We start from the raw sequence: 19,636 nt of genomic DNA on the forward strand, positions 1-19,636 counted from the left end.
AGAATACATGTATGTTATAATTAAATAGATTTTCTTTCAAGTTGATTAATAAAACTCCAAGTCACACATGTATGCTGCAAAGATTTTATGCCTGACTCTTAATTAGTAGCTACTGTGCCTAAATTAAAGCTGTACATGTATTTTTTTCTCGTGCAGCAGTCTACACATGGTCTTTTAGCTGAAGAGGAAGAAACGAAGGAGGAAAAATCTCAAGGTTTGTAGATTATAAGCAAGTACATCACTAATTTTACGTTCTCAACCCCTCTACTCTGTGCATCCAGGAGAATGCTTTAACTGCACATCTTGGTGCCAGGATTAATGATCATTTTTTCTAATCATAATATGTTCTCAGATTTACCAGCTCAGGCCATTATGAACCCTGTTCCAGCCCCACAATCTGTTGGTGAAGAAGCAGCGACAATTATGCCTCCATCACAAAGCTTTCTCTCAAACATTTCATACACAAATCTCAAGACTGAAATTAATAACATGCGGTAAGAAGTTATCTTTCAGCCAGTCAAATTAGATGAGTTCTTAGCGATGTCCCTGAGGATATGCAGCCACTCAATCCCCCTCCCCCCACCCCTCCAACCAATTATTGACACTTTGAGGCTGACATGTCATAAGACCCATATAAGACCAGTGAGATGCTCCACCTATATACTAAAATTCCTGGTCTCAGTTATTCAAAGGCCAATAACTTTATCCAGTGGGTAAAGCCACTGAATGACCAAGATTTCTAAGAGGAGATGACTGACTCCAGTAAATATACTTTTGAATCCAATATGTGATGAAATAAAACACACACTTCTGCCCAAAGAAAAATCTGATGCTTGGACAACAAACAAATATATTGAACTTGTCTGTCAAAAGTTTCCATGTAAAAGACTACACCAATAGCAAGAAATCATGCATCTACATGTATTAGATCAGATTAACCTGTTGATTGATTTATTTGAGCCCAATTTAACCATGGAGAAGGTTAACCTAAATTAAAGGCCCACGATAATAATTGATCATCAGCAGCTAGAACTTGGTCTCTTAAATTTTTAATTTTTGCCAATTCCGTTGATTTCAGAGCCAAGCGAACGTCAGTGAATTTCTCACAGCAGACTCCACCCCTCAACATTTCTGCACCTATGACAGAAAAAGAACTGTTAGAACAACAGTGTCTGGAAGATCTAAAGAATCCAAGAGTCCAGTCTGTGTCAGATGACAAAGTTATGCCCTGCATTAATGATGAAGGCAAGAGGTACATTAAAAAAATTATGGATATCACATTGAATTTTCTTGCATTCAAGGAATGCAATGAGCTGCAGGTAGCTTTTTTCCGAGTCTGAGCTGCGGTGAGTTTTACATCAATTTTGAGTTTTTCTTCACTTTTGAGGAATAATAATACTGATAGTAGAGAAATCTTGTTTCTAATTTTCATTATCTTCTATCAGAAGCAGTACATGACCTTGAGGCATGTTAAACTTGCAACTCTTTTCCTTGGATTAAAGCTGGGGATTTCAGGATTATACCAATTTTATGCCCAAATTATGGACAAAAATAAGATCGAAGCTGCAATTGCACAACAAAATGCACAAGCTACATTACGTCCAAATAAGGACATTTTTAAACTAAAAAAAAAACACCAATGAAGTAATAGTTTAACTTCACTTCTAAGATTGTCACTAGTTGTTTTGAAAGGGAAGGTTTACAGTTTTACTGTAGAGTTGTATAAATTAAGAGCTGTATAATTATAATAGCATCTATATAGAGCATTTTCTATATATGAGGGCCATTTGATGACTGTGGCCCGGTATGTGCAATGTGTGTGAGAAGCAAATTGGTCTTTCAAAATGTTTCTTTTTTTCCAGTTTTAACCCACCTGGGATATGACCCCCATGTTTTTTATAAGGCCATCGAAAAACCCTAATAGTTAACTTTAAGGCCTAGGGCTTAATTACAAGCAGCAACTTACCATTATATTTTCTTCATCCTTCATTTTTTATCACACTTGAACTTTTAGATGGTCAGAGTATTAATTTTATTTCAAATACATTGTACATTAGCTCATTTCAAAGTCATATCAAGAATGATGAAGAAATTGTATTAACAGCTGATGTTAGCAACCAAAAACAACAAGAAAATACAGAAGAGAAAAAACCATTCAGGTATTGATCAGAAGAGACTTGTAAACTTATGACAATTTTAGAACTTGATTTCCGAGGGTACTGCATGACTGTGTTTTGCTAAAGGAAATACTGTAATATTATTGCTGCATCAATAATGGTGTGGTGATCGAGATCACAAAGTTGTCCATGATTTTTTAATATTTCACCAACCTTCAAAGACAGTCAGTATTTAAAGCCACCCTAAACATGAAAGGATGTGTTTGACTGACTCATTTTTCTTTTATGATATTATTGTTTTATATAATGGTTTTTAAGTTTGTTCTAGATCTAACATTTTCATTAAGCATTCGATTTGTCTCTTCATTTTAATACCCCTGGTTTGTCTATTTATGCATGCAGTGGCCATTTGCGGCTGTCAATGGCAGTGATATCTCAAAAGGGTTCAAGGACGCGTTATTGAGGCTGCATGTGTAAGCCAAAAAAGCCATAAACATCATTTTGGGAAAAATTCGAACTGGTACTGAATACCAATGGTCAGTAATTTGTGGGGTACTGTGTTTCGGAAATGCATCCACGGTTCACACATGATGCTTCTGCTCAGTAATTCAATATGCTTTATTCAGAGTCACATCTATATTTGCGGGAGTTGTATGAATTCTCAAGATGAAAACAGCAGCTCAATGATTTTCCCCTAAATTAATAACTTTACACATTTGTATAAGTCAGCCTTGATCTCACTTCTTTTAAGGTTTATGTTGTGTTCTAATTGGCCCAGTATTTTGTAATATTTTTCAGTACCAATTTTATGATAAGGACTACGACACTTCGGAGGTAAGAAAGTCCTTATTTTATTGTTAAAGTGATAATCAGATTGTTAGGATTTACAACGAGACAAGTTGAAGCGTAACACAACTTTAATCCACTGGACTCGGCTACACATCGATTTACAAAGGGGATGTATACGAGTGAAATGCTACGACGTACAAAAACCTTCGATAACAAGAGCGGGAACAACAACGAAAGTCACATGACACTCTAAGTTCTACACACTAGGGTGGGGTTAGGGTTAATATAACTATTCATAGGTCCAGTCTCTCAGGCTTCTTTATCATTCTTCCAGAACGAGTACGGTTGTCACATTCTCCCCACCTTGTCCTCCTTCAGGGAGGACAACACTCAATTTAGGCTTGGAAACAGGACAGGTATACTTGCAGCATGAACAGTGTTCGTTTGCGGCTTCTCCCCACCATGGACAGGATCCTCTTCTTCGGGGCTTACTTGTGAAGCTGCTGACTCAATCTCTAACTTGTGTAAACGTTGAACGAGTCTGTTGTAGAAACTGTTGTGCGCTCAATCTCTAACTGTAGCGGTCCGTACAAGCCTGTCGTTACCTGGATAAACCCTTTCAACTTTAGCCAACAGCCATTTGGTGTGTGGCACATTGCCATCAGAAATAAGTACAATGTCGCCTTCTCGAATTGAAGGGATCTCTTTATGCCACTTGTTTCTTTAATACCGATAGGAGATGTAGGTACATATAGTCTTGTTTCCAACGCTTCCAGTAGTGATTGAGTAGTCTCTTAAGGTAGAGATACCTTTTGACAGTCCTCTTACTGGTCTGCGCTAAGCTACTTTCTTCCCTTTCCGGTGACTGGTTAATTGGCCTACAAATTGCAAGGTGAGCAGGTGTAATAGGTAATGTTCAGGCCTCTGCAATCATCACTTACTGCGGTCAACGGCCGTGAGTTTATGAGACCAGCAACGTGTTTAGCTCAGAAAAGATGAGAAGTGCCCTTCCAAGGACCTTACGCAGTGGTTCTTTACTCTCTCTGCAAAATCGTTCCCACCATCCACCTCTCCACGGGGAACGCTCTGTGATGAATTTCCACTTGATCCCTCATGATGAGAACTCTGACTTGATTTGATCTTGATCCAGCGTACTCCACATTCTTTGACTTTCAGTAGTGGGTTCATCATATAATTTCTGAATTTCCCTGCTTGTTGCCTTGAAGGTTTGTGCATTGTCTGACCACACTGTATGGCAAAGACCTCTGCGACTCGTCATGCAACTAAAGGCTTGTAGGAACTCATCAGTCGTCAAACTATGTGTAAGTTCCAGGTGAACCATTTGAGATGATGCGCATGTGAAAATATACACGTATGCTTAATGTTTAAGTCCCCTTTCACATACAGTGGTCCTGCAAAATCAGTCCCAACATGCACGAAAGCTTGTGAACAGGAAATTCTCTCCTCTGGCAACTGACCCATTTTCTGGGCACAAGGTCCAACTCGTTGTCTTTGGCAAGCTAAACATCTTCTGATAACACGTTTAACCTCACGTCTTCCTTGAGTTAGCCAAACTTTCTGCCTTAAAGTTGATAATACCGTTTCTGGACCAGCATGCAACATGTTCTTATGTACATCTTGCACCATTTTGGCAACTTCAGGATGTCCTTGAGGCAAGATTATTTGATGCTTGTTCTGTTCGGGAAGATCAGCAAGTTGTAGTCTCCCACCAAATCTTAATACCTGATCATCTCTGTCATAATAAGGGTCTAGTTTCAGGAGGTGGCTGTTACTGGGAAGTACCTCTCCAGCTTTTAGTTTCTCGAATTCTTCTTTGTAGACCACTTCCTGCACCCACATACAACATTTAATCTCGGCTTGCCTCACCTCGTCCGCCGACAGTTCCCTTTAACAAGAGCTAGATTTAGTCTTAAACAATTTGACCGCTCTCGATACATAAGCAGTTACTCAAATCAACTTTAACCATGTCCCGTAGCATGACATATCAATCAGTGGTTCTGCAACGGCTGATGTATACACATGGGTAGTTCTTTTTTCCTCTCAAGCTTCGGCGGGAGCAGCTTTGTTTTCGGGTTGAGCGGGTAGTGGTTCGCAAGGCGAAGACATCTATTGGGGTCAATTCCACTACAAAGTGCTTGAAATCGTATCCACGCGTCAACAAGTCTGCAGGATCCTCCTTACTTGCACAATATACCTCCAACACTCAGGATCCCATGTTGACTGTTACATTATCTCAGCCACGCGATTTGCAACAAATGGCTTCCAGGAAGAACTCTGCCCTTTTATCCAGTTCAGTGCCACCATACTATCTGACCAACACACAACCCTACAATCCCGGTCAAAAAGATCGTGACACCAAAGCACGTTTGAACCCCCCTCCCCCGTGACAATGTTGATGGCGTAAAAACTGTCGGGCTCCTGGAAAAACGCCGTTCTCTTTGCAACATTGAATAGGGGGAAGGGGTAATCTGCTACGCAGCGTGAAGTGTCCCCTTTATTTTTGTCTGAGATTGTAGCCACCTTCATTGGCAAAGCCCTTACAACAAATTTTAGCAACCTGGCATTTACAACTGCTGCTAAAAGTTCCAGCCTTGGAAGTGACACCTTCTTAATGGGCGCGACTCTGGACTTCGCTATTACAATACAATACAATACATACTTAATTGACCGCTCCCCATAGGGGCTTTTCAGGGCCAATGAAACACAACGAAATGACAGAACAGAACAACAACAACTGTTAAGAATCCCAACTGGCTGGAGGCAAACCAGTTGGTTATTTACAAGTGTGATTGGGTTCAGTTGAACCAGGGACTACCAAGATCAAATTCAACGAGTGGTCAGAGCGGGTCTTGAACCCGGGATCTCCGGATCTCAAGGCAAGCGCCCTAACCACTGGGCCACACTGCCTCCAGCCTTACCAGCTTTGAAGATACATTGTCTTGCTTGTCTCTTATTCGAATGTACACTGCTGCTCCATACACCTTGAGGGAAGCATCTCCAAAACCATGCACCTCTACCGCAGAGTCTCGCGTAATACCATTTCCGAAGCATCAAGGGATAGTCACATCTTTTAGCTGCAACAACTCTGACTTCCAACTTAACCACTTTGCTTTAGTGTCACTATCTAACGGGTAATCCCACTGTAATCGTTTCAACCACAACTCTTGGAAAAGGATTTTGGCTCTAACAATGAAAAACCTTCGATAACAAGAGCAGGAACAACAACGAAAGTCACATGACACTTTAAGTCCAACACACTAGGGTGGGGTTAGTATAATTTAACTATTCACAGGTCCAGTCTCTCAGGCTTCTTTATCATTCTTCCAGAATGAGTACGGGTTGTAACAGAGATAATTACTATCTTTAACCCGTTGACCCCTAGGTGTGAGATTTGATGTATTTGCATGTAGGATAGAAACCAAAAACTAGAAGGCACTTAGCTCAACTTTAATTTTGCAGAAAGTTTGCCAACACTCGCACAGTAAATCAGCCTGTATCTCCTGGAACAGTACCACCTCAGTGTTTGGAATGCAAGAAGGTATTAAAAATATATTTATGATTATTTTAATAGTATAGTGGTTTGATCTCAAATGGTCATGACAAAGGACTCTTTAGTAATTATAGTGGTACCTTGTCCACTTTAATCTTTCAATACATAACAATTCTTATTAATAAATAATGTTGTACTATCTCTCAGGTAGTGCGCGTGCTGTGATTGGCTAAATCAGCAGGCTGTATTCTACAGAACGGCCCACTGTACGCGGCATGTACAGCCCACTAAATTTGAAATTTTAATAAAACATTCTCTAGCAGGGTTAACATGCTGTTTCTGTTACATATTAAAACTTGAAAGTAACTATTTCAAAGAGTCAAGAAGATTTGGTTTTTCGGTTTTTGACACGGCAATCTTTGCGGCAGTTAAACCTTCTGCTTGACTTCAACTAGTTTCCTTTCCGGTGTGCCTGATTACCTCAAAGATAATAATAAATATCTTACTAACCTCGTTTTCTCAGTCCATACTGTAAATTACGGACCCCTGTTTTTCCCCTGTTTTTCCCCTTCAATTTATGACCTTCACACTTGGGCCATACATTACAGTACAGCCCTTGACCTTGGTTAGTAAGAGGTATATATTTACTAAAGGATTCAAGTAATTCTTGAGGAATAATTTCAATCTTTCTCCAATAACTTGCACTTGAAATATACATTTCTTTTGTTTTTACTCTTACCAGTTTATATATTTAACGTGTTGTCAATACTTGTACCTCTTGCTAAATGAGTTGCGGCCATTCAAACATGTGTTGAGTTTGGGCTGTACATTAAAAGAGACAAAGCTCTAGTTTTGGTATACCAAACTGTTGAATAAGGACCTACTTGACCAATCATTCAAACTGACAGCAAAAAATTCATATTTGTGTAACTTATATAAATGATTGTATTTATATAATGTTGCATTGATTGATCTGCAGAGTCAACAAATACTAGTCTAGAAGACATGTAGTATTTTTTTGTGTAGAGAGTGGTTTTTTTTCGCTTATTTTTTAGTGCATGGTTTTCAAACATCTCATGCCACGTTCTGTCATGGACTGGCTATCATTACTTTAGACTATTCATGCCTACCAATTTGCAGCATGTGGGATCCTATCTGGCCCATTTGTATTTCTCCATTGTTTTTTAATACGTGTTTGCTTGAACTAGAATTTTTTATGGTACCATGATTATAGATAACATTTTTTGTTCAAATCAAAGCTTCAGGATGCACTTCATGCAGTTGAAAAGAAATTATCAGCAGCTAATGAGTAAGTGTACACAAGTAACACATGGTCTTCATGTTTATTCACAATATAGTTGAACCTTCCGTAAACAACCACCCAAAATGTCAAGCCTTGATGGTTGCTTACAAGAGCTTAGACCATTTTTTGAGTCAAAATTCTTGGGTCATTAGCATAATTATGGTAACTGCAAAGACTTGCCCCTTGCACCAGTGCCCATCCAAACCCACGAAATAACTTTTAGTAGTATCACCCAACTAGTGGACTAATGCAAATGCTGCATTTTCATTGGCTACGCTACTAGAGGACTATTAGTAATAGTCCTCGAGTAGCGAAAAGCGTGACGCTTTCTTTCATTTTATTCCCAAATAAATATATTTTCAACTTGTATTTGCTAACTTTATAATTGTCTTTTCTGTCTGACTAGTTGGGTGATACTAAAACAATTAGACCCTTCGCCCTCAAGTGCCACGGGTCAATAGCCCATTCGGCTTCACCTCATGGGCTATTGACCCGTAGCCCTTGCTGGCTACGGGTCCAATTGTTAAGTAGTCACAAAAATATTAATTCTTGTGTGAATTCATACGTTTGCTGAAATAAAAAAAAATAAAAACCAAGTGGATATGATCCAGACTTGGGCTGAATAGGGAATGATATTTGACTGCGCCAAATACTGTACTTCCATGTTCATACTGTATTTCTGTCAAGCTGTTGACTGTTCTTGAGAGAGCAGTCAGTTTAATAGGAAATCAGTTCTAATTTTCTGTAATTATAAGAGATTTATTGTCATCTCTTTTAAGACTAGTATAATACAATGTATGTGAATTTTCCTTTAAAATTTAAATGTTTTATTCCTGATGTAAAAACGTCAATCTCCAGAAAAAATCTGTCACTTCCCATTGAGAAATTTCCTGCTCTTGTTAGCTACCTAGGAATGAGATGATGTTACAATGCCTTACTATCCAATTTCCACTCTATTACCTGTCAAGTGGTCGCTTACAGGATGTTGACAACAAAAGAAAAGTTCGAACTATTAGCCCTAAAAGTGGTCGTGATCGCTTAGGAGAGGTGGTCGCTTACAAGAGGTTATATTGATTTTACTTGGAGGCTTTTGGTAGTTTGGAAAATTGGTCTCTTACGAGAAGTGGTTGTAACCAGAGGTTCAATTGTACCTTTTTTGAAAAAAATTGAAGTTCCCTTCCTGGATTCAAATATTATTACATAAGTGCAAAATTAGCGATTCCAAGTTCGAGTGAGGCCTAACACTACTGTGAAGTTTTTTACCCTGCATACACAGTACATTGATACAAGTTCCCGAAAATTTCAGATCACAATAATTATGTAACTGAAACCTTATATGTATTTTATTCTTAAGTGTAAACTGCGCATCATATTACAAAATTAATGATTCTTTCACTGTCTCTCTTTTTTGGCAACTCCAAACCCTTTTAAATTGGCTTGAAGTGTAATTTGTCATTCTTTTGATACAGAGTAAATCCGAATCAATGCAGCTGAATCTATTCAAAATAAAAAATGATTTACTCATTACAGTGAAGTACAAGTTCGACAAGATGTCATTGAAAGCCTCCATGAAGTTCTCAGGTGACTAAAATTTGCATTTTCCTTAAATTATGTTTTGTTCATTTGTCACTCTTTTTATTGCAATAGGATGCTTCAGTTGACCTCTTTACAGGGTTCGTACGCGTCTTGAAAACCCTTGAAAACCCTTGGATTCCAGAAGTCTGATTTCAAGGCCTTGAAAGTACTTGAAATTGATTTTTGGTCCTTGAAAGTCCTTGATTTTTTATTGATCAAGATTGAAAAATATTAATGCTTTAAAGTCGTAAAGTAAATGAAAGCCAGTGAGAACAAAATTTAATGTTCAGGTAAACAAAAGTATAACGTTCTCGAATTTTGCTTGGTTTGTGGTAAATTCTTATTTAAAAAAGTCTTTGAAATTTAAAAGTAGGGTCCTAGAATGTCCTTGAAAACAGGGCCCCCAACGTCAATTTTCGGAAAATTATCTGTTTGGAAGACGATTTGAGATCTAGAATTTTCGAAACATTTGTTGTAAAATTTCATGCTTACCTGCCTGTCCTAGGATTTTCGAACATCTAAAATATGGTATAATTGCCCATTTTTAATGGATTTTTACCCTAAAAAGGTCACCTAGAATTTTCGGGAGCCCTTTTTCTGGCTGAAATTTTCGAAAAGGTAGCTTTTTGATCCCTAGAATTTTCGGATCACTAGACTTTCAGCTAGGAAATCCGAACAGATGAAACATTTTTAGGGGATAAAAATATGCCTATATCTACCGATTAAATACTAGAATACGTTTAAGTGGTTTTGAGCTATAATCTCGTTGGGTGCCCCTGTTGAAAAGTCCTTGACTTTTTGGTCTTAAAAAGGGTACGAACCCTGCCTTTAATAATAAATGTTTGAATGGATTGGCATGCTGTAAACCTCAATAGAATTTTAAGGCATGCTAGTAGAGCCTTTTCTGTAGCATTTCCAAGACTGTGGAACATCTGCCATTTCATTGTACTGGTATTTCTTTTAATCTCTTTTGGACTGTAAGTCAAAAGTCAAACCCACATCTATTCAAAGACGTTTTTTTTTTTCTTTTTTGCTCTCGTTGTCCTTTTTGTCAATTCCTGTAAAGCCCTTAGATGTTTTTGGATAAGCACCATTTAACCTTTTTGTCCCTCAGGGGTATAGTGAAGATCTCAGAGAGGTCCTCTTTTGTTTATTAATGTGCCATCCAAAGCCTTAACTAAAAGTTGTCAGAACATGTAAATCTTTTTGTTACAGTGCATGGTATATTTGAATAACAAAAGGAATCGTAAACAGATATTGGAATCTTTGTAAATAGATATCGTCTGTATAGATTACACAAACTATCCCACAAGCTTCAGCCTTAAAATAATACTACAATGTGTAAAAAAGAGTTCGATCTTTAACACTTTAGTTTTGGTTTAATTCCTCCTTTGTGTTTTTTTTTTTTCAGAAAATTTGAACTTGAAAATAGTAATATGAAGTAAGTGTGTGCTCATGCATTGATTTCTTCATTTTACAATTATTTGCCTTTGTTATCAAGTTTGTTGGCTCTGTGAGATTTGTGTCCTCCTCATTCCACATTATGTGCTGCAAATGGATGATTCTTGTTCTTCTCCAGTTTTCCTTGGTCACTCCTCCCTGCACTCTCACCCTGCCCACTTCCCCCCCCCCCCCCACCCACTCTTTCCTACCTATTCTGACCCACACAGACCTGTCGAAAAGTGCACTGTTGCTTGTGTAGATGTGTTTTAGGACAGAAAAGTACTGGGGTTTTCTTTGTTTTTTAAGTGTAAAAGATCAAGATGAACGGAGATCATTCTCAGAAGAAATGAAAGACAAATTAATATATATTGCACAGGTGAGTCAGTTTGCAAATGGATGGACCTCATACAACTTTCCTTAATTACCCATGATGCAACTTATTTCGAGTTGCAAGGCGGCTCAGTTTTTTAAGGCTTCCAGTTAAAAAGCAGGCTCGGTAACTCAAAGGAGTTTTGGGATGGCGCAGTGGTGAGAGCACTAGCCTCCCACCAATGTTGCCCGGGTTCGATTCCCAGACTCACCGTCATATTTGGGTTGAGTTTGTTGGTTCTCTGCACTGAGAGGTTTTACTCCACTCCGCTTTCCTCTCTCCTCAAAGATAATTAATCAACAATATTTGTCAAACGCTTTAAAATACAAAGCAATGTATGGCGTTCTTTTCCAAAGTGAAGCTTAATTAAAATGTATGGTTACCTCTAATTTTCTTTTTCGATACCTAGAGAACTTGCTAAGTTCTGTTTTCTCCGCATAGTTTTGAACCGCGCAAAAATATCCCTGTGTTGATAGGCACCGCCGATAGGAAATCCGAGTATCTCGAGATGAATACCCCGCAACACCTCACCACTGTTGTTTCCCCTTGGCGGCATTCTTTGAAGAACGAGTCGGAATACAATAGGGCTTGTTCTTATTCAATGAAATGCAAATAAGTTGCGGGGTATTCTGCAGTTTAGCCGCAATAACAATAGTAGGCACTGTCCTCAAGTGTCGTACGTGTTTTCCAACTTATGACTTGCAACCTGTCCTCATGCACATGAGCTTGAAGGGTGACACTTGCAACTATTTCCTTGGAACAAAGCAGGGGATTTTACGACACCAATTTTATGCCCAAATATGGGCAAAAATAAGATCGAAGCTGCACGCGCGGGAAAATACACGAGCTACGTTACATCCAAATAAGGAAATTTTAAAACTCAAAACACCCCAGCTCTGAACCGGAGTTTTAACGCATCAAGGTCGTGATCTTCTGAGCCAACTAATTCGCTTCAAAGGGAGTTTTGTTTCTTGATAGTTGGAAGAAAAGCTAAAGGAGCAGACGCTGGAACTGGAAAAAGCTGATGGTTTAATAAAGTAAGTTATTCTGGTTGCCGACAGGGAGTATCACGGCCTCTAGTGCCCACAATGCATCGCAACTGAACAACTCGATTTGAGTATTTGAGTTGGTTTTTGGCATTACTCCATCACCTTTTAACGGGCCTTACGTAGTATCATTATTAACATGTTAGAACTCAAAGTCTACAAAGTTCTCTCAAAGAGAGATAAGATGTGGGTTACAAATTCGTAACTTGAATGCCCCAAAGAAAATGTACGTAAGTTGTTTTTTTTTTTTTTTAGTATTAATTGCGAACGGAACTTCCGGTGCTTGCCTTTTGTACTAGACAATTTTAGACGGAATCCGGAAGTGCATTTTTTCATTTATGGGCATTGCTTTCGCCTGTACCCCTCCGTGAGAGTAAGGACACTTCTTAACAGCTCAGCTGTGGTAGCATTAAGGCAGGGTTAAAAGTGGAAAATCCTCGCTCTGTGTCACCGGTTATGCAACAACAACAGTGCAACTACACTTTATTTTATTCTTTACAATTAAAATTAATACACATTTTCAAATAGAGCGACCTTGAAAAACAAACATAAAAAAAGAACATAAACAAAAATGCAAAACGTTTCATTGGCTTATCGAACAAAAACAAGCAAGCGCGAATTTTCATTGGCTTAGCGAACCTGGATGCAAACAACGTCATCTCCCCATGGAATTATCTGGAAAGTTTCGCGTTGACGTCATTTGAAATTCAGTTATGTGCTTGGGCAATCGAAATGTTTACTGCCCATATTTGGAGTTTCCTTGGCGGGAATAAGGAGAAGCTTTGTTTTAATCTTGCCAAACATTGGTCCGTGAATAGCCTGCGAGCAGGTTCTCTCTCTGCGGTGGGTCTACCCCCAACCCCAAACATTGGTCCGTGAAACAAATTGCGAGTACTTTTTCAAGGTCCTATGAAAGTCGCTCTACTGTATAAAATAAAAGATATAACATATGAAGAAAGAGATCTGTGTATAAAAGTCGAGGCAGGGGGGACGAATGAACCTTGCGGTTTTCGAGTTATCCCCAGAGTACTGGCTTCCTGGAATAACAAGAAGGGCCAGCGGAGCTAGGAAGGCCAGTGGTTAGGGCGTTGGTTTTGCATGCGGTTGTCCCGGTTTTAGTCTCTGGTTTGGATTTGTTTCCGGCCGTTGTCCCGGATTCAACTCTACCTGGCAGTTGGGCTTATTAATCATGTTTCTTTCAAATTATTAAAAGTGGGGTGACTGTGATCTAGCTTGATAACTAAGTGCACTTCCACTATAAATAAAGCATTTCCATTTTAAAATTTACATATTTTACATTTAAACCCCCTGTTCATAGGTGTACTTGTGATACAAAGCATGCGCATGACCGTTCACTCTCCCCACATCCCTGCGTCCTAGTGCAAATGTATTGAATTTCTCACAGCACTTGCTTGAAAACTGCCGCGTTAATTGTGCCTCTATTTTGTCCCAGAGCCAATAACAAGGAACTGCGGGAATGTAGGGACCAAATTCAGATGTTTCAGGAAATGACAGCTGTTAAGGACCAAGTGGTCGTCTCACTCACTAACCAGGTAAGTAGTTTACTTCGCGCCACGCTGTAAAGGTTATTTTGGTCTCGTGCCCGTGATCGGGCAGCCAATGATAACCAGTCAGGTGTCTTCCTTAAAATATGCGTGCATCTTGACCACGGGTCAAATTTAGATTGAAAAAAAATTATCATTGGTAGAGGATCATGTATGAGGTTGACTAGCAGTAGAGTTAGAGCGATTTTCAATTGAGTATCGTACCAAAGTAATTACTTTGGCCAATCAAAAAGGACGGAGGCAATCCAGCAAACCAATCAAAACTCGAAGTAATTACACGTAGCCGACACAAAGCACGGGAAAATGTGCACGCGGGAGTCACGATTAGTTTTGGTTTCACTTCTGATTGGTTGAAAAAAATGGCGCGAGAACTTTGAACCAATCACTGAGTGAAGTAATTATAAACCAAAGTAATTATCTAATTACTTTCGACAATCAATTGAAAACCGCTCTATTTCCATAGAGTTATGCCGTAGAGTTAGAGTTAATTAAGTTTCCAAAATCTTGAATTCAAGATTTTGGAAGGCCTAAATCCTGAATTTAGAAATACAGAAATACAAAAAGTATCCTAAACATGCATAAAAGCTAACCTTAGGCCTAATTAGGCCTAAACAAAAGTTTAGCTTTTATGAACGTTGGCTTCCAAAATCTTGAATTCAGGATTTTGGAAACTTAAGTCTAACTCTACGACATAACTCTATGAAAATAACTCTAAGAATAGCTGTCCCTTCATGTATGGTGGATGTTTTCTCTCACCTCGTCCTCTCCCACCTCGTCCCCAGGGTCTTTCTTCTTCCCTTCCTCCAAGGAAGGGTAGAAGAGAGACCCTGGAGACGAAGTTGCGTCCACTCTTGGTCCCGAAAGAACTTCCTTTTTTCTTTGCAAAAATTGATATTTCCGATTTGTTGGAACCTAACGAATGAGTGGAAAAATTACCACCAGTAACCAGTGGCACTATTGTCGACTTGAAGTTTGAAAACTTACCGCATAAATTCCACCCACCCACTTTTGAATGATGATGATGGTGGCCTTATACCTGACTCCATCTACATCTTGTTAGAGCGACTTTTGTATGACCTTGAAAGAGTGTTCGCAATTTGTTTCACGGACCAAGGTTTGGCAAGATTAAAACAAAGCTTTTCCTTATTCCCTCCAAGGAAACTCCTAATCTGGGCAGTAAACAGTTCGATTGCCCAATCACATTACTGCATTTCAAATGACGTCAAAGCGAAACGTTTCAGAAAGTTCCATGAAGAGATGACGTTTCTTGCATCGGCGTTCGCTAAGCCAATGAAAATTCGCGCTCGTTTGTTTTTGTTCGATAAGCCAATTAAGGTGCATATGAAAGTCGTTCTAAAGGAAAAGATTGCCAATCAGTAAGGCATATATAGTCACTCTTGTAACGGTCTAAAATCAACTCCGATGAAGACAATAGGCAGGAGAGCCGACACGTTGAGTGGTGTGAATCGTAACTTTGTTAGTTGCGTTCGTTAATCTTAATCTGTAGTGGCATCAAACCAGGTCTGACCGCCAACCGGTGGGCTCAATAGGCCAGTTTCGTATCCTAACGGTTGACTTGGATCGAGCATGAAATGGAGGCTAATGCGGGGGAATCTTTTCACATGCAAATTATTTCCCCTGCATTAGCCTCCATTTCATGCTAGATCCAATCTAACCGTTAGAATGCGAAACTCGCCTATTGGTTTAGCATCAGACTAATGCGTGTGGGAGGTCGTGAGTTTGTCTCCGGCCGAACCAACACTCAATGTCTTAAAATAACTGAGGAGAAAGTGCTGCCTTTGTAATCACATCCGCAAATGGTTAGACTTTCACCATAAACAAGTTACCTAAAAGTTTAAAAAACTCCGTGGGACGTTAAAGGTCTCACACACTATTCGATGAGAGCAGGATGCGGAGTTCTCTGGTGTCTGAATTCTCCAGCAAAATAGCTAAAAAAGGTGTATTAGGCTACGTAAGCAGAAATACTCATACACGTCATAATGGAGTTTGCAAAGTGCTGGATATGTAGATGTAGATTATTTCTGAGTTAATTTTCAACGCAACAGTGGGAAGTATTGTCCATCATCGTCGCAACGTTTAGTTGGGCTTTACAAAGTTCTGTTACCAGAGGTTGCGTATCATTGCTGATCAGGCTTGATTTTCTTATTAGTTGTATGCCCTTGAGAAGTCCACTGTCGAGGGGGTTGAAGTACGCGAAACTGAAGACGAAAATGACGATGCTTTTGAAAGGTATGTTGTCCTGTTATCCGAAAGCATATTTCTCGTGATCCTGTATCTTATCAAAATGCTTAATTTTGAGAACGGTTTTGATTCATTTATTAGGCCCGTTTTAAACGTTGCATTTTACATGTGCCGAATCTAATGCAAATGAGCGAAAACAATAGATTTTTCTCGTTTGCATTAGATTCGGCACATGTAAAATGCGACGTTTAAAACGGGCCCTGGGGAGCTTAAGCACGCGCGTTTTTGAGACGCGGACGGCAACCGGAAGAGAACATTTCGCGTGCCCGGTCGACAGTGGTGTCTCCCAGATTTTTATGCTAATCATTTTCCAATGGAGGAAAGATAATTGGCAATGTAAATGTGGTTGTGTGAAGACAAGTTAAAAGGGGAAACAGCTCACTTCCTCTTGCCGTCCGCGTCTCAAAAACGTGTGTGCTTAAGGACCCATTCATTCATCCGTCCACCGGCCCATCCTCTAGACTGCGAGTTGTTTCCATTTTCTTCTAAACTCTCTAGAACGTACGGGAAAATAGCGATATGCTTGCTGCAGGCAGCGAAACTGCGAACCGCAAGTTTCGTGCATTTACGATTTTCGCACCTGCCGCAGATTTTATAGTGAAAATTCTCACATTGGGGATCGACAGATCTCAATGTTTCATACTCGTTTGAGATTAAATTTTAGTACTCTAAACTATCATCTTTTCTAAGAAATTGTTGTTCTTCCCCTGCTTGCGCTCTTTGTGATGCACCTGTTGAAGATGCAGAGCATTATTTCGTGCAATGCCGAAGCTTTGCTGCTCTGCGCGTGAAGAGCTTTTCTTAACTCCGGTGCACACTTGTTAGGAAAGAGATAGCATTTTGTTTTGGAAAAAAAATACTAGTGGACTGGTTTTGACATGGAATTCCTACAAGTGATTTTCACGTAAATTTTCGCAGTCTACGCGTCCATCATCCCATTTATCCATCTATCCATTTATTCCTGTTCATGCGTGCATTCTATTGAAGTGCGTTCGTTCGTTCGTTCGTTCGTTCCTGTCTTCATTCTCTCATTCAACGTTTATTCGTTGGTTGGTTATTCGTTCATTCACATTCAATTGTTCATTTTAGTTCTCCTAAGGAGACCAAGTCAGCAGAAAATCGTATTGAAGAGATCCAGGAAATAGGAAAACTGAAGGTCAGTATACTGCATTATTATATAGGCAAACTGGTCCGAGATGAAAAGGGGAATTCTCATTAGTTCTCTGAGCGGTCCGAATTTTGCAATACGGATCGCTGAGACGGTCGCGAAGCATCGTATATAGGTTGCCAAACTGTTCCCACTTTCTCGGACAAAAAAGAAAAATGCGAGAAATGTTTTTTTTTATACAGTCATGTAGAAATTCCAGTATAGCCTGCCTAGCAGCCGTTTCCTTTCCTTTTCCAGGCGGAGATCGGACAAGCGAGCGATAAAGCGGACGAGCGCCTGGCGTGAGCAAAAAAATAGAGAGAAATGGGGACGGGGTTATTTTTCGCAATCTCTCGCAGGTTTTCGCGTTTGGAAAAGGAAAGGAAATGGCTACTACGCAGGCTATTCCATTACGAATTTTACTTTCCACATCCGTATACGTCAGCAATGTAATGGCTTTCTTGAACTGTGAGATTATTCATCTAGTAGGTGTATTACTTTAAAAAAAAGGGATTAAATCTTGTAGTAGCGGACTTCATCAGGTCAATGGCTTTCTTGCTCTGTTTGTCGATAAACAAGACTCAAGAAATAAAAAAAACCTGCACAAGAGAGAAAATATAATAAAATCCTATTTTGCGAGTTTAGGGACTCCGCCTTTCAGGCTCGGTCCTTAATCTTGCAAAAAAAAGGAATTCACCCAATATTTTCCCAGTGCGGACCTCACGCTAGTTCAATAACATCAATGTACTAGCCTCAGGGTCGTGAAAACCGGCTTCACATTAAACTCCTTTTAAAGTTGATATTGATTCTCAGTTACTGTTGGGACTAAGCAAATTCGAGGTGAAATAAATGCCTTCGACAAGTTGTACATGTTTCGTAAATTAAGGTAGCGCCGAAGCAGATGATATTAATATATGGCTAGAACTTCATACATTTACCATAGTCCGAATTATGAAGCCTGTAGAAAGCCTCTGATGAGTCGCGCATCACCAAAGATATTAGTATGGCGTGTTCCTGAGTTGTTCAGTGACACATACTCCATAATCCCCTACTGCGTACAAAATTGCTGTACTGCCTTCCATGAATGTTTGCTGATACAATAAGATAATCTTTGTAACTATGCGCAGTCTCAGACTGTGGAATATTTCATGCCCTCAAAATGGCGGCCATTTCGGAATAAGGGGTAAGTTCTGCAATCAGATATATATACACTCGTTTTGATTAGTGTCAAAAAACAGGAAAGTTTCGATTGCTGGCAACCGCAAAGGCTACAGATTGCGTCCTCAACCCCTCAACTTGATAAATCTCGAAAACGGTTTCAATGATCCTAAATTATTCCCACGAAAAAGTTGACATATCAACTACCAGGCACTATGTAACGTCTATCGAAATGAGTATTCATTTCCCTACTTGCAGGTTCGGACACAGAGGATATTACATGGCCGCACGAGGATACGAATTTTATCTTCGAGTGCTGATAATATCTCGGCGAACGAGTGAGACAGACTATCTGCACGAGAAGATAGAATTCGTATCCCCAAGCGGCCATGTAATGTTCTGTTTATTATATAAATATTGATGAAATATTCAGATTAAAAACAACTTGTTTTATTCGTATTCGAAACGGCGAAAAAGTGATCACCAACCATTAAAACACGCATGTTGTGTAACATGTAACAAGATGGGAAATTTGTGAAGAGCAAATCATGATATTGTCAAATTGGACCATAAAAATGTTAATGTAGTAGAGAACAATTATATTACAAACGTTATCGTACAATGAAGGGGAAGCTCCTTTTTATTGTCTAATCGTATCAGTTACTATGACGATACATATCGTTACATGTGAAAATAAAACATATCTTCATGACGCTCGGTGAAGATATGATTTTTTAGAAAAAAAGAAAAATCCTGCTATTTCACCAGTATCTACAATAAAAGTAAATGTCAAACGTAAATTTTATCAAAGATTATTTATTTGTTGTCTTACCAAGGAAACATGCCAAGCTTACGTGCTGCAAAACCGATTCCTGAATAGCGAGATACTAGAGTTCAACAAGCTTAGAGCTAACGATGCCATGGTTGTCAAGGCACAGCAAATGTAGGTGATAATGTTAGTAACCTAGTAGAAAATGCATACAATCAATCGTAGTACTTGTACTTTCCAACAAGACTCAAACACTTTATGTCCAGAAACTCACCTAATTAGATCCACACCCCATTTTGACATTGGGAGGCGCGGTGGCCTCATGGTTAGAGCACTCGACTCCGGATCGAGTGGTCCGGGTTCGGGTCCTGGCTGGGGACATTGTGTTGTGTTCTTGGGCAAGACACTTAACTCTCACGGTGCCTCTCTCCACCCAGGTGTATAAATGGGTACCGGCCAATTTAATGCCGGGGGTAACCCTGCGATAGACTAGCATCCCATCCAGGGGGGAGTAGAAATACTCCTAGTCGCTTCATGCTACAGAAACCGGAGATAAGCGCCGGCCTGATGGGCCTTCTAGG

The 19,636-nt window shown here is 39.5% G+C and overlaps 1 protein-coding gene across 1 annotated transcript in view; it reads left to right on the forward strand.

The window, feature by feature from the left end:
- The window catches only part of LOC138033791 (TBC1 domain family member 2B-like), a 50,943-nt gene that overhangs the window by 14,493 nt on the left and 16,814 nt on the right, over nucleotides 1-19,636 (forward strand). Inside the window, exons 8-22 of the mRNA XM_068881614.1 lie at nucleotides 157-214; nucleotides 353-494; nucleotides 1,079-1,252; nucleotides 2,058-2,159; nucleotides 2,916-2,951; nucleotides 6,387-6,465; nucleotides 7,677-7,726; nucleotides 9,251-9,301; nucleotides 10,707-10,736; nucleotides 11,045-11,114; nucleotides 12,087-12,145; nucleotides 13,608-13,707; nucleotides 15,890-15,969; nucleotides 17,071-17,137; nucleotides 19,123-19,229. Of these exons, the coding sequence (XP_068737715.1) occupies nucleotides 157-214; nucleotides 353-494; nucleotides 1,079-1,252; nucleotides 2,058-2,159; nucleotides 2,916-2,951; nucleotides 6,387-6,465; nucleotides 7,677-7,726; nucleotides 9,251-9,301; nucleotides 10,707-10,736; nucleotides 11,045-11,114; nucleotides 12,087-12,145; nucleotides 13,608-13,707; nucleotides 15,890-15,969; nucleotides 17,071-17,137; nucleotides 19,123-19,229 (1,205 nt within the window). The remainder of the gene's footprint in view (nucleotides 1-156; nucleotides 215-352; nucleotides 495-1,078; nucleotides 1,253-2,057; nucleotides 2,160-2,915; nucleotides 2,952-6,386; nucleotides 6,466-7,676; nucleotides 7,727-9,250; nucleotides 9,302-10,706; nucleotides 10,737-11,044; nucleotides 11,115-12,086; nucleotides 12,146-13,607; nucleotides 13,708-15,889; nucleotides 15,970-17,070; nucleotides 17,138-19,122; nucleotides 19,230-19,636) is intronic.

The sequence above is a fragment of the Montipora capricornis genome, chromosome 14 (genome assembly GCF_036669925.1).
Source record: "Montipora capricornis isolate CH-2021 chromosome 14, ASM3666992v2, whole genome shotgun sequence".
Taxonomy (NCBI): Eukaryota; Metazoa; Cnidaria; class Anthozoa; order Scleractinia; family Acroporidae; genus Montipora; species Montipora capricornis.